This window comes from Protopterus annectens, chromosome 1.part2, assembly GCF_019279795.1.
Source record: "Protopterus annectens isolate FY-2018-M chromosome 1.part2, PAN1.0, whole genome shotgun sequence".
NCBI lineage: Eukaryota > Metazoa > Chordata > Ceratodontiformes > Protopteridae > Protopterus > Protopterus annectens.
Window position 1 is genome coordinate 719,511,868 of NC_056727.1, and position 14,892 is coordinate 719,526,759.

The 14,892-nt window shown below is 41.8% G+C and overlaps 1 protein-coding gene across 1 annotated transcript in view; it reads left to right on the top strand.

The window, feature by feature from the left end:
* AHCTF1 (AT-hook containing transcription factor 1) overlaps nucleotides 1–14,892 on the top strand; it is a 2,707,103-nt gene that overhangs the window by 725,634 nt on the left and 1,966,577 nt on the right. Inside the window, exon 9 of the mRNA XM_044058692.1 lies at nucleotides 14,218–14,368. Coding sequence (XP_043914627.1) covers nucleotides 14,218–14,368 — 151 coding nt within the window. The remainder of the gene's footprint in view (nucleotides 1–14,217; nucleotides 14,369–14,892) is intronic.

The window sequence follows — 14,892 nt, forward strand, 5'->3', positions numbered from 1 at the left end:
TGTGGATATCCTTAATGAATATGGACACGCCTCTGCCTTTAGTGTTTCAGTCCAGGTTAGGTGGCCGAAACGTGTGGTATGAATTATAGCCTGGTAATGCAGAGGTACTCTCTGGAGGCTTGAACCAGGTCTCTGTCACAGCACAGATGTCTATGTTCTCCATTTTAAGGAGTGCCTCGAGTGAGTGCATTTTGAGGTTTAGACTTCTAGCATTGAGTAGCAATACCCTCAGATTCTTCCTGCCTGTACCTGTTAGGGTGGTGAATTTGTCATTTGAACCTTGCCTAAAAAAGGCACTATAGGGGTGGCTAGAGCCTTAGCCAGTATCCGGAATCCCAGGGGCGACAGGTGCAGGCCATCTCTGGCAAAGCATCGTGGTTTGTCGATCATGTCATTTCAGACGGACAGATACTGGATCCCCTTAGAATGACACCAGAAACTTAGCCAATTGTTGAAGTCAATCATTGTCCTTTTACTGTGGTATCATTCTGGGTGATGGCAGGATGCTACTCAGGGCTAGGGTCATACCTGCCTGGGCTACAAGATCGGACAGCTCCTCTTTGTCCCTTTTCATGTAGTCCAAGGAGGTACTTCTCGGGTCATTCACACCAACATGGACAATGACAGTCATATTTGTGGAGTGACCTGAGTGCATGCTTTGTGGCAGATCCTGGCACCCGACAAGCCGTTGTGACGGTAACTTTCCCCTTGTTTAGCGTGGTGAGTGGGACATCAGTGTGCCTGACTATAGAGTCACCTATGACTAGAGTGTTGGGTACGTTGTTATGCCTTGTGGGCTGTGGTTGAGTGGCACACTTGAGTTTGTGGGCTGTGTGTCATTTGGGTTGTGTTGGGGGTGGAGGTTGCTTGTGTTTCTGCTTTGGAGGTCCCTGTTGCTTGGGCAGGTTTTTACTTAGAGCCTCTGCGAATGTAGGTGTGTGTTTTGTGTTTGTGTGTGTGTTTTGGTGGTGTAGATTTTGAGGGACTATGTGCTGAGTGTGGTGTGGTGCAAGTGTTTACCTTCTCCTCTTGACTGTCTAATCCAGTCTTAGGTGAAGAGAGCTTTGCTTTCAGTTTGGCTATATAAGTGCATTTCTCACAGGTTGTAGTGTTGGGTGGTAGGAGGAGAGGGTTGTCTGTGTACATGAGGCAATTACTGCATTGCCCCAAGATGCCCAGATTCGAGAAAACACCGGGAGCTGACCCTTAGACATGCCTGGATAGGTGCTTATTTGTCAAGTACTAGAAACGGTTTTCCTCTAGACAGTGAGGAAAGTTGACTGCTGTAGTAATTTGTAGCTTATTTAGTGCTTACAATAAGTTCTGATCAAGTGCTGAGCTCAAAGAAACCGAATTGAGTGCTGAAACAAAAAAAATGGCTAATTTCTAAGAAACAAAATTAAGCTAGAAGGCTTCCCTCCAACACAGAAAGGCTAGAGGCCTTAGAAGCCTACAAATAGTCCTGGACACAGCAAATCTATATCCAGACTAGACTACCCACAGGAAAGGCAGGAAACAAGCTTAATTTTTTTTTTTTTTTTTTTTATAGTAGAACGAAAGAAAGAAAGGAGTAGCAGAAACTAAGCTGATTGGCCTTCTCAGATGTTCTCCCTGTATTGGGTAGAATGAGGTAATGACACTAGACTGGGAGGAGAGTCCCAGATGAAATTTACAATAGGGGCGGGCAACTGCAAAACCACCAACTATAAGAACAACATACCAATAGGCAGGGAGGGTAGGAAACAAACTGCTGAAATGTTTCTTACAGCAGAAAAGCAGTAGCGAGCCTTTAAATGAAAGTTTTAAACAGCTAAAGGAGCCTCTAGAGAAAGCGTTTGAAACAAACAACCCAACAGATGCTTACTAAAAGTGGACAATTTCCAGTTAATACCTCACACACAGTGAAACTAGCTAGAAAAATATACAGTACACAAAGTGCTATAAATAACTCGAACAAAATAAGCAAGAAACAGGATACTTAATGTTATATATTATAGATCCGAGTTTGCTCAGTGTCCTTCCTTCGATTAGCTCAGTGTGAAATGGCAGAAACACTCACAACGTAACTTCTTAGGTAACAGAAAGTTGAAACCTGAGACAACTTTTAAGAAAAAAAAAGCTCAAAAGAACCAATGAGGTGCTTAGTCTAAGCTTGTAGTCCAGGTGACCTTAGTCAATCAATGACCTTCAACAATTCTCTCTCACTGAAATGCCTGATGGCTTTGGCTAAACCAAGATGTCCCTGAATATGTGCTCAGACACACAGCCTCCACAAACACTAGGCCCAAATACAAGCCTGAATATGGACAATGCTACAAATATCCACATTACTTGGAAACAAACTGCAGAAATGTTTCTCACAGCAAAAAAGCAGCAGTGAGCCTTTAAATGAAAGTTTTAAGCAGCTAAAGGAGGTTCTAGAGAAAGCGTTTAACTGCAAGCAAGTTATCAGAAACAAACAACCCAACAGATGCTTAATAAAAGTGGACAATTTCCAGTTAATATCTCGCACACAGTGAAACTAGCTGTCTCTTCTTCTATGACGTCAGGTCGTCAGGGGTATAAAACATGCAGCCGACACCATTTTATCAGTCTTTCTTGCCGCCTGATGCCCGATGCAGAAGCAGTTGGCAAGTGCCGGTCGGCCAACTCCTGAAATTTTTGTTTTCGAGTTTCAAAACTGAAGTCTTCAAAAAAGCTAAGTACCCCGTTGGGGAATCCTTTTTCTTGCTCTTGACCAATGTCAGTAAAAGTTAAGAATTGTCTTACCTGTGGATAGCAAATACCTCATAAAGATTTTCATTTGTACTGCATTCCTTGCTTAGGCCCAGACCACGACGTCCCTCGCTGTCGCTTTTGTGCCTTATTCAACCCCCGAACCATTCGTCGTCTGTATATTTTCACAGCAAATTATTTTGGTACTCTGTTTAACTATCCAGAAATGGCTTCGGTAAGCCACCCGACTACTGGTATTCCGAAAGAATGAAAGGATAAAGACAGAGGCAGAAAGCATAGGTCCAAAACTGCTGACAACGCTTCCGTTAAGCTAGTCGCCAGTTCGCCGGTACTCAGTGAGGCACTTTCACAGCCCCTGATACCCACTACTTTAGATTCGCAGGTCTCTACTGAGACCCATTCGGAGTCTGGTATGCCACGAGATGCTTCTTCGACCATGGAACCTGCGGCTGTCTCTAGCTTGGATGGATCCGGAGCAGCTGTCCAGGCACCGCCTTCTGAGGGTGTATTGAGGCCTACAGATTTGCATTTTAAACTGACGCCATCTTCTTCATCAAGGCCTAAAACTCAATACACACCTAGAAAACTGACGTCCAGACTGCATGGTCAGGCCCATATGCCTAAAAAAACAAATGCTTATTAGGGAAAGCCAGCCTTCCCACTCTGAGAACAAGAACTGATTTTCCTTTTCTTCTGATCAGGATTCTGAAATTTCTGTTTCTTCTGTTAACAGGATTTGCTCTTATCTACCCTTGAGGATTCTAATGCAGAGGATTCCATTCCCTCTGCTTCCCCTCCAGAAGATTTTTCTTTTGGTGAAACCTTGCACACACTTAGGGAGCATTTCCGCTTTCCCAGCGGAAATGCTCTTAGGGAGCATTTCCACTGGGAAAGCCAGGATTACTCTGACTCCAAAAAGAGGCTTAGGGAATTCTTACTCCTCCCTCAACACAGCCCTTTAGCTATCCCTCCTGTTCTGGACATTGTAGAGGATACCTTCTTGGAATCTAGCCTGGAACTAAACACTTTACTTCCAGCTCCCAGAAAACCTAATGGGTATTAGAGTACCTGACTCTCACAAGTTCCTCTTCAAGAATCCTACTGCGGATCCAGAGACCATTTCCTAAGGACCAAAGGGCATTAAGGCTACTGCTGCCAATAACCCTACCCCCTCTGATAGAGATTCCAGGGCCTTGGACAGATGGGGTAAGAAGGTATACACTTCTGCTACTTTGGGCATTAGGGCCTTAAATTGCCAGTTCATATGTTAAAGTATCAGCAGCATATTATGGGACTACTTGAACAGAAAATTATGTTGATTCCTGACTGTGCTGAACATAAAGAATTACAGGATTTAATGCATTCTGCTGAACAAGTTGGTAAACATACTTTGCAATATAGTTTTGCCTCTTTAGAAGCATCTTGCAGGGCTGCTGTCACTGGGTGTGTACTTAGAAGGCATGCTTTGCTTAAGGAGCAAAACTTGCCAGATCGTGTTAAAGCTAAATTACTGGATGCCCCTTTAAACCAAGAGTGCCACTTTGGCAACAAGGCAGAAGCCGTCTTTAAAAAGATGGAGGAAAAAGCTAGATCTGTGCAAACTGTTAAAGATTTCCTGCAAGTACAACCTCCCAGATTTAGTAGGCATTGGCCTTCTAGGAATTGGTCCTTTCCAGACTCTTCCAGGCCTTCTCAGTCCAAACCCAGGAATAGCAGACCACCTAGGTTACAGTCTCAGGCTACACACAGGCCTAAGCAGTGGGGGGCTCCCATTTCCAAAGCTGGAAGTAGTAAGACACCCCCCATGGAATAATGTCACAATGACTTACCCTTAAACCTTCCAAGCCCTGCTCAACTGCCTGCTCTCTTAGAAGGAAAGATCACCCTGCATGCAAAAAACTGGGGAACTCATTACCAAGGACAAATGGGTCTTAAATGTAGTTTATCAAGGATACAGATTCCACTTCCACACCTTACCAACTCCAAACAGTTGGCCAAACCTACCCCTAAATCAGTGGGCAGAGGCTCAACAGCAGGTTTTCTCTCTTCTAAGTATCAGGGCTATTAAACCTGTCCCAGCAGAAGAAAGGGGACAAGGTTTTTACTCAAGACTTTTCCTGGTACCCAGAAAAGATGGCTCCTGGCGTACCATCCTGGACCACTCTATTCTAAACGCCTTTTTGGTAATCCCAAAATTCAAAATGTTAACACTTCAACAGCTGCTTCCTATGCTAGGTAAAGATGCCTGGTTGGCAAACTTAGACTTAAAGGAAGCTTACCTGCACATTCAAATAAGGGAATCTTGCAGGAACTACCCACACTTTAGAGCAGGCTACATGCACTATAAGTTCTCTGCACTTCCCTTTGGCTTATCTACTGCGCCCAGGGTATTCACCAAGTGTCTAGCTCCAGCCATTGCATTTTGCAGGCAGAGAAATATTCAAATATACCTATACCTGGACAATTGTCTTATTCAGGCAGAAAGCCAGGACATGCTATTACAACATCTGGCATTTGTAAAGAAACTTCTAACCTTGCTAGGATACACCATAAGTGAAATTAAATCTCATCTGGTACCCTGCCAACAGATTGTATTCCTGGGAGCAAGCTTGAACACAACTTCCCAGATGGCTTACCTCACGCCAGAGAAACAAGTTATTTGACAGCCTACTTCAAACTACTGGCCACAAAGACCCAGCTACCTGTAAGGAAAATTTTGCAAGCCATGGGGTTCACGTTCTCTTGCATTCTTCTAATTCCATATGCAAGACTGCATATGAGGAAACTACAATGGTATCTAAAAAGCCTATGGTGTCAACATTCTCAGGACCTGGAATCAATGATTCATATCATTCCTTGTATGAAGACAGAGTTCCTTTGGTGGGCAGAGGCCTGCCACCTCATCAAGGGGCTCCCTTTCAATCTGCCCCCTGCCGCCCAAATCCTGACTACAGACGTATCAGACTATGCATGGGGGGGGGGGGGCGGGCTCATTTGGCAGGGCAGTGCATTCAGGGCAAATGGAACCTGGGTCAGATGCACCTGCATATCCAAAAAGAGATGTTAGGTGTGCATAATTCCCTGACAGCCTTCAAGGACCACATCCTTCCAGGATAATTATTGGTAAAGACTGACAATACCACAGTTATGTGGTACATAAACAAGTGGGGGGAACCCACTCGTACCCTCTCTGCAGACTAGCCATGGCTCTGTGGAACACAGCCTTGAGCTACCAAGTGCACCTACAAGCTCGATTCCGGCCAGGTAAGCAAAATTCACTGGCAGACGACCTGAGCAGAAATCTCATGGGCCCACATGAATGGAAACTGGAATCAAAAATATTCAACCTCTTGAGGAACAAGTTGGGGACTCCAAAGATAGACCTGTTTGCCCCCCCCCCCCCCCAGAACTACCAATTGGACAAATTCTGCACGACGACTTCCCACAGTCAAGCTTGGAAAGTGGATGTCCTGTCTTTCACCTGGGAAAGCCTCTCGGTTTATGCCTTTCCCCCTCTGCCTCTCCTCTCGCAGGTTCTGCTAAAGATCAAACAGGACAAACCAAGGACAATTCTTATTGCACGAGACTGGCCTCGCCAGCACTGATGTACCCCGTCTTGTGCAGCATGATACTGCTGGATCCATGGCACCTACCTCAGACAACTTTCCTACTGTCCCAGCAGGCGGGCCAGATTCTGCATCGTCAGCTTCAAACCCTGAACCTTGCAGCCTGGCTAATTCCTTGAGCTCTCCAATAGCATCCCTTAGTAAGCAGGTGCTAGAGGTCATTCTGGAAGCAAGGAGACCTAGTACTAGAAAATCCTCCACTGAAAAGTGGAAAAGATACTGTTCCTGGAGCTAGACCCAGGGTATGGGCACTACGGTGCTCAGTTTACCTCATATTCTTCAGTACTTAACAGAAATGCTCCACGAGGGTCTATCCTTCTCGTCAATTAAAATTCATGCCTCTGCAATTTCAGCACATTATAATACTGAACCACCCCTCTTCTCTTTTACCCCCTGTTAAAGCAGTTCCTCAGAGGGGCTAAAAATTTAAGACCCCCCCCCCCCCGGCAAGCCCCTACTCCAGCCTTGGATCTTAACTTTGTATTGGAATAACTCACTGTTCCTCCATTTGAACCAGCTGCAACTGCAGAGTTGAAATTCCTTTCTTGGAAAGCAGTCTTCCTTCTAGCCATCATTTCAGCAAGAAAAGTGTCTGTCTGAATTACAGGCTCTCATGGCAGTGGAGCCCTTCATTATCTTCCATGCAGACAGGGTTTCCCTCAGAACCACTCCTTCCTTTATGTCCAAGGTGGTGTCTAGTGTGGCCCTAAATCAATCCATTCATTTGCCTACATTTTTTTCCCCCTAATCCACAAAACAAAGCAGAACGAATTTGCACTCTTTGGACATGCACAGACAACTTAGATTTTATTTGGACAGGATAAAGCCTCTCAGAAAATCTGAACAGCCGCTAGTTGTCTTTGCTGCAGGGGCAGAAGGGAAGGCCGTTTCAAAGCAAACCATTTCTAAATGGATAGCCCATTGCATTCATTGCTGCTATATGCACCATGGAAAACCTACCCCACAGGGGATACAATCACATTCCACCAGGGCTGCATCTACCTCTACAGCCTTTCTCAGAGGGGTCCCTACCAGGGACATCCTTGAAGCTACTACCTGGAGCTCTGTTCATACCTTCACCAAGCATTACCACATGCCTATATTTTCTAAAAACACAGCTGGTTTTTCCACTGCTGTATTGCAGGGCTTAATAGCTGGTCCTAATGCTCTCTAATTGCCTCCTCCCTTCCTTAGCTTTGGGAATCTACCCAAATATAATGACTGCGACAGTGAAACACGAAGAACATAGTAATGTTGTGTACACTTACCATAAATCTAGATGTTCGAGTGCATTCAGTGTTACAGTCCTGGTCACCCTCCCTCCAGCCCCCTGACTTCTCTTGGCTCTACCTTTGCTTCTTGTTTTAAGCTTTCTGCTGTATTTGCATTTTGATGGAGGTGTAACATATCATATAATTGCTTCCCATTGTGGGGGCACCTGACATCTGGGGCAAGAAAAACTGATAAAACATGTAGCCAACTCCATTTTATACCCCTGACGACCTGACGTCATTGAAGAAGAGACTGCATCCGACGCAGGAATCCGAGACTTTGATATTCAGACCAGCTGTGAGGGCTACCCTGCAGGCAAATAACCCAAATGTAATGACTGCAGCAGTGAATACACTCCAACATCTACATTTATGGTAAGTGTTCACAACTGTACTTTCTGGAAACAGAAATGGTTAGAAGTAGTCTGTTAGATGCATCTTTAATATATAGGATGCCTTTGAGTATTCATTACGGCTGATTAGATAGCTTTCAATGTTACATAACTTCATTAGAAGCATGATTAGAGTAAAACAGCAGGCTGTTTACTTATAGGGATACAAGATAGAAAGCAGGCCTTTGTAAAGGGTGGGACATTGAGATATCGATGCAGATGATGGGTAGAAAAAAAGTGAGTGAAAATGAGACATAAGAAATGTTAGGAAGTTCTGTAGAAGTGGATCATAAATATGAATGGTCTAAAAAAAATTTTCAGAACAGTTTGCACTGTCTTGTGGGAGGAAAGGGATATGAATTGCTGGCTTGCGTGGCAGATGGTGCCAGATTAGTGCAGTTAAGTACTGTATGTATAATTTTACATGTAGCTGGCATTTTGGGGCTTTATCTTGATGTGTTTGTAAGATGGTAGGTACATGGCAGGGAATGGCTATACAATCAAGGTTATATAAGGGAAGTAACCTTATCTAAAAACTCATGGCTTACTGTGGGGGGCGGCATTAGCAGTGTCCCTATTGAAGTACTATGTTCTCCAACAAAATATTAAGATATAACTGGCAAAGATGACAGTTTGTGTAAAGGAAAGAAGGGAAAGGAAAAAGGAAGGGGGCAGGTCAGAGATTTGAGATAAATATCTAAAAAGTGGGAAAAATGACCAATTTCCAGCTGCTAATATGAAATGTTGGACTAGTTGATGGAAGGAGAAAATTACAGTAGAGAGTAAGTTATCCAAACTAATTGGGACCTATGGTAGTTCAGATAAACTGTTCATATAATCAAACATATAAGTAATTGAACTGGATAAAAAAAACTTCTAAAATCTTGTTTTTTCTGCACGCAGGGAATACACTTTTCAACCATTTAGCAATGCCAGTACACAGTAAAGAACATTTTTCACACACAAGTGGGCTACACGCTCAAAAAGCATGTACTAGCAAATACGTATAATATTTGCATATTCAGACTTTGATGTTTTCCTACCTGAAAACTTTGGAAGGCTGTGTTCGGACAGTTAACTCTCTACTGTACTGGTGTATTTAAGTAAATATGATATGTAAATAATGTTACAGGAGACGCATTGAACAAAACATATGTAGCAGACAGTGGGAGATTATGAAGAGGAATGGTAATTACAGAAAGCTCCAGATAAAGATGTGTGGGGGAGGGGGTAAATATGGACATGTAATGGTTAGGGGATTTTGGATGTGATGCACATTACGTTGGTGTTTGCATATTTGGCACCAAAAATGAGTTTAGCAGAGAAATATATTTACTTGGGGAAGCTCAGTTATCGCCTGGGGATCTTGTTGATGGCAGGTAAATGGACTAAGATTATTGAAGAGAGGGGTGTATTTAGGGACTTGGGAATTGAGAGGTTGCAAACTGGAGGGATATCTAGGAGTAGTGTTTGGTTTAGAGGATGTTACAATGTAAGACAATGCATTTAAAGAATCTACATAGGATAATACGTGTGATATTGGATAGGTGTTAATTACCAAGTCACAACTACATCTAGTTCAAGAATTAGCTGCACGTCAGTACTGTTATCTGATCATGTTCATTTATAGTAACAATGAAAAAATAAAATTCAGGAGGTTACAAGACACTTTTTTCCCCTTATATTTATTGAATGTAAAGAGGTGAATGTAAGAACTGTTAATCCAGACTACAGAATATAATGATGGTGCTAGCAGGGGTAGAGGAGAGCTTAGCTGAAAAATGTGATGATCATGAAAGACTAAACATTCAATCACAACTTTGCAATAAAATCTAATAGAACACTGGCAGAGGAACAATGAAAAGACTGGAGGTACTGAATAAATATTTTATTCTAGTAAGTGAATACAGGAAGTGAGGAGATAATTACTAAAAGAAAAATGTTCGAGGAACACCCATACAGTTTAAATGTATATAAGAAGGCAGCATTGGGGAGATTGTTGATCATATTCTGAGGTCCACAGAATTATCAGCACAAAGGATGAGACATCAAGGAGCAACAAACCATTGCGGCAGTGAGGGTTCATTATCAAGAAAGATGATCAGAGACTCTGGATACTGGAAATACTGAAGTACTGCTATGAGAAATTATATGAAATGGAGAGAAGAAATGAAATAGAAACTGGAGCATTACTCAAGCATACTAAGTATGCCAGTTTTTGGGATGTTGTGAAAGAGTTGTAGAGAATAGGAAAAATAAAGCGTTAAGAGGGCAAGCTGTGAGGGAAAGCTGGGTACAGATAGTATTCCAGTACTAGTGTGGAAACGTTTATAAAGGCAAAAGTGGTACACATTTGGTGTACAGTTTTTAATGAAACTAGACCTGAAGAGAGAGTACCATATTCAGTAAGGAGATCTATAACTGGTACTTAAAGAAGGAATAGACAGGACAGACACTGGATCCTGTGGACAAATGTGTATTTTAAACCATAACCTTAAAATATTTATGGCAATATTTGCAAAGACTGTGTTTAACATTATAGGTTTAGACAGTTGTGGTTTTAGGGGGCAGTGGCCTTTATAAGAGGGAATGGAATCTTATCAGAAGGATTTGGATTATATAAAGGCCCAAGACAGGGATGCTTATTTTCCCCAATTTGATTTGCACACTGTATTTAGAACTGTTGGCAAGTGAATCAGAGTCTAATGTACAATGCTACAGTTGGTACTGGGAACAAGAAGAAAATCCCAATTTGTAGAGGACATTAAACCAGAGCAGTGCATCTAAAGACTTTTTGAACTGTTCGATGTATAAATCTATCATAGTATTAAATTAATGAAGGGAAAATGAAGGCAATAGCTGAATTACATAAATCTACAGACATAAGTCTCAATACTCTAATTCAATACTCAGTCTCAAATGCAAAGCCATGGAAGTAATTATCATGGAAATGATCGGTGACGTACGAAACCTGGAGACACTGGACACAACCCAATTTAATTTTGTCAAGGACAGGTTATCCCTACATATCCTGGTAAACGTCTTTGAGAAGGTAACCAGAGCAGTGGATGACAGCAGTTCACACCCACTACCTTGACCTGGCCGAGGCATTTGATACAATACCCCACATGGGCATTGCTGACAAACCCAAAAGGTTGTGTATAAACCCTTATGTCACTTGCTAGATAGCCATCTGGCTCACCGACGACCCAGGAAGTTAGAATTGAGGACTCCACCTATACAAAGAGGTTAGTCACAAGCGGAGGCCCTCTGGCATCAGTCCCAAGAGCAATCCTTTTTGGCATTTATTTATCCGAAGTCTAGGTCAGTATCAAGGGCAGTTAGCTGACTAAATTTGCAGACTGCAAAAAAGAAAATGATCTCTCCACACCGTTGAGCCAAATTTATTAAAAAAAAAAAAAAACGGCAAAGCTTTCGGATATCTCTCCACCTTATCGCTTGTTCCACACTTTTACTGTTTGAGTTTGTTAAATTTGCAGATTGCAAATTACAGTCCTCGAAACCCCCATCAACCCAAATGTTGTGCAGGAGGGGCTCATACCTAGAGCCATGGACTAAAACTAAATGCCAAGAAATGCATAATAGTATCCTTTGGGAAGTTGTACACCTCTGGTAACTGTCATATTGACAGCACACCCCTAAATGTTGACTTAGTAGTCAGGGACTTGGGTACACCTAGACAGTAATCCCAGCCTATGACCATCACATATCTACAGTAGTGAGGAAGTTATTCTTTGTTGTGCAACATATAAACAAAGATATGGCATCTAGGTCCAAGGGGGTCATTATTCGACTGTATTCAGCATTCATCAGACCTATCACTGAGTACAGTGCCCTGTTTGGTATATACCTAACCGGTCACATCCAACAGTTGGAACGTCCACAGAGGTTCTTCACTAAAAGAATACAAAGCATAAATGTCCTATTCAGACTGCCTCAAGACCCTATCCCTTTATTCTGTCTCCTACAGGCTGTTGAGGGGAGATTTATGTCTAGCATACAAGGCATTGTCAGACCTCACCCTGATGGGACCTCCTGGATATCTACAAAACAAATGACACCAGAATTACCCATTCTAAAGACGTGAACCTTGCCTGTGATATAAATAGGACCATCTGGAGAGAAAGGTATGTATCCCAGAGACTACCCCTTTTCTGGAACTGCCTCCCCATCCATGTGAAGTAGAGTTGCTCCCTAACCCAATTTAAGTGCAACTTTAACAATCGGATGGGGAACAGTAAATTCTTCCCTGGTTTGGCACCTGTCTCTCTAATGGGCAGATGCAGCCTGTAGACACTTCCCAAACCCCTGCTTACGTTTATCAAGGGTACCAGATGTCAGATATTTGGGATGTATGGCATGGCTTAAAAAGGCCCCTATAGTTGTTTTCCTAGAAGACACCTATAAACCTATACTAGTGTGTGAATGGTTCAGGAATTCCCATTCCTGTGGGGCCAGTATTAAATAAAATATTTGGGAATATGGATTGAAAAAGATGACAGGTGGGAACAGAAGTAGCATGAGACAGGAGAAGAGATTATATGAAAGTTGAAAAAATGGAGTATGCTGGCAGTGGGTAAAAATGACAATACATGCAGTTAAAATATTTTTCAGTAGCATTAATCTTGTATGTAGGACAGGCTGACTTTTACAAACTGGAAAAGGACATATGGGAAAAAAATAAAGACCAAAGAATTTAGGACACCCCACCCCCCAGCATGGATAGAATCGACTAAAGTACATTGCTAATCTCTGTGGAACAGGGAGAGCCAGGCCTTCCAGAATTAGGTGTGCTTTGCTACTGTAAAATTAAAGTTATAAAAATGGAGAGATGGCATATAGACAAATGGCAAATTATTTGGAATTAGTGATAGGCTTTTAGAAACAAATGTGACAAAAGTGCTCTCAGAGGAACTGTCGAGTATATGCATGATACTGGCAGAGGAAAGGACGTGGGTAAGGAATAGGCAGCGAGAGTGGTTCAAATGGGATATGGAACTGAGGTTTTGGGAGCAGATGAAAGAAGACAACATAATATGTTGGGGAAAGCTCAGAATACTTTTCACTTAACAGTGTTTACCGTTTATGGGATTCATTTCTAACATGAAGCAGAACAAGGAATATTAATCAGTGGCTGAATAGCCCCCACTAGTTGATTTCTTGATGGGGCCTAGGACAGATATAGCATGTGATGGGGGTGAATTGTGTTGCATGAGCAGCACATTTTGAATTTAAGTTGTACATCCTTGTTGAATAAGTTTATTGATCTGTGTATTTTGAATTATAACTTTGGAATTTATCTTGGAAAATAAACATGCTAAAGAAATACAATACTAAGAAAGAAAAAAACATTTAGAAAAAAATAGGCAACTTGTATAATTTACTAACAGATGGTTATGAAGGGTCATTGGAGCAGGTAAGAGAGGATGCAGTTGTACAAAACACCAGCGGAGGTAAATGTTTAACCCTAAAACAAAATAGAGTATTCACTAGGAAATGTTTGCATGAGTATTTATATACTTCATGTGTGTTACAGAAAATGTTCTGCACAGCTGAATACCAATGTTGGAAATGCAAAGAAGATGCAAGCTCCAATTAGATGGATAGGAGCCAAGCATAAAGGCAAAAGAGGAGCTTCCTCTCTGCTGTTATTACTGTTGTCATTATTTGTGCTGGTGGTACCATTTCTTTCTCCTTTTTGTATAGCTGACTTAGATAAAAATTGCTTACTGTTGAAGAAATCATTATGATGCAATGTATGTCATAATTTAAAAGAATATAAAAATTGGATTAAAGTGAAAATGTAAATGTCAGCTTGGTCTTATGCCGATGTATAAATTTCAACATGGGTTTATCATCAATGTATAAAAGTAATTTGAGATTAATAAGGTGGTGTGTGCCATTGGTATGTGAAAGGAAGTGTGTACTTAGTATGAAGATTGTTTGTATTTGTTTTAATATAAAATGTTAAACCATATGTGGAAGGTATTTTGACTGAGTTGTGGTTATAGTCTGGTCTTTGTTTCAGTGGGCTTACAAGTTTGTTAGGACAGAGACAGAAGTCAGACTCCAAAATGTAGTCCTTCAGCCAGCATTCATTACACGCAGTCAAAGTTTTGTTGTTTTCTGATTGTTTAAAGCCATGTCAAGACTTGACTTTTTCTTTTCCAGGGTTTGGAATACTGTGAAGAGCGTTATAGCCAAGACCTGTCTAGAGGCATAGTCTCATTCCGAGGTCAGGCTAGCAATATAAAATTGCTAGGATGTCAGACAATAGAGAAGTTTCGAGGTCATTCTGACAGAGAAGAAAGCATGAATGAAGGTATTTTCCAGTGCATGTGTTATAGAAATTTAGTACGTCAAGCATCGTATAATTAAAGTTGTAGATAACTTTTAAGTGAACTTTTATGCATCTTTCCATTTAGCTTGTAAGTTTAAAGTTTAGTGCAGACAATTTAAGACTCTGTCTCCATTTGCCTACTGTGCAGTTATGAGCACGTGATGTAATTAGGCTGTTGTCGTGGGTCACACCTTAAGAGATACTCTTTCTTGGTGGGTTTACTCAGCTTGCAGTAAATAGTGTTTTGCACAGGACAATGATATGGAGGTCTGCACTTCGTGAACGGCAGTACAGATAATTTTTAAGTCTTAAGTATTTTGTAGGATAGAAACATGGGAAATGTATTGCAGGTAAGTATTGAGTGCTTTCAGGCAGTTTTATAGTGCAATTTTTGGGGAAATGTACATAAATCGCGAGACCTCTAACTTTATCAGCTCTTCCTTGGTAATTAGTGTTGCTGTACATCTGTCTTGGACTCGCATTGCCTTCCCCTTGAGTGCATGCAC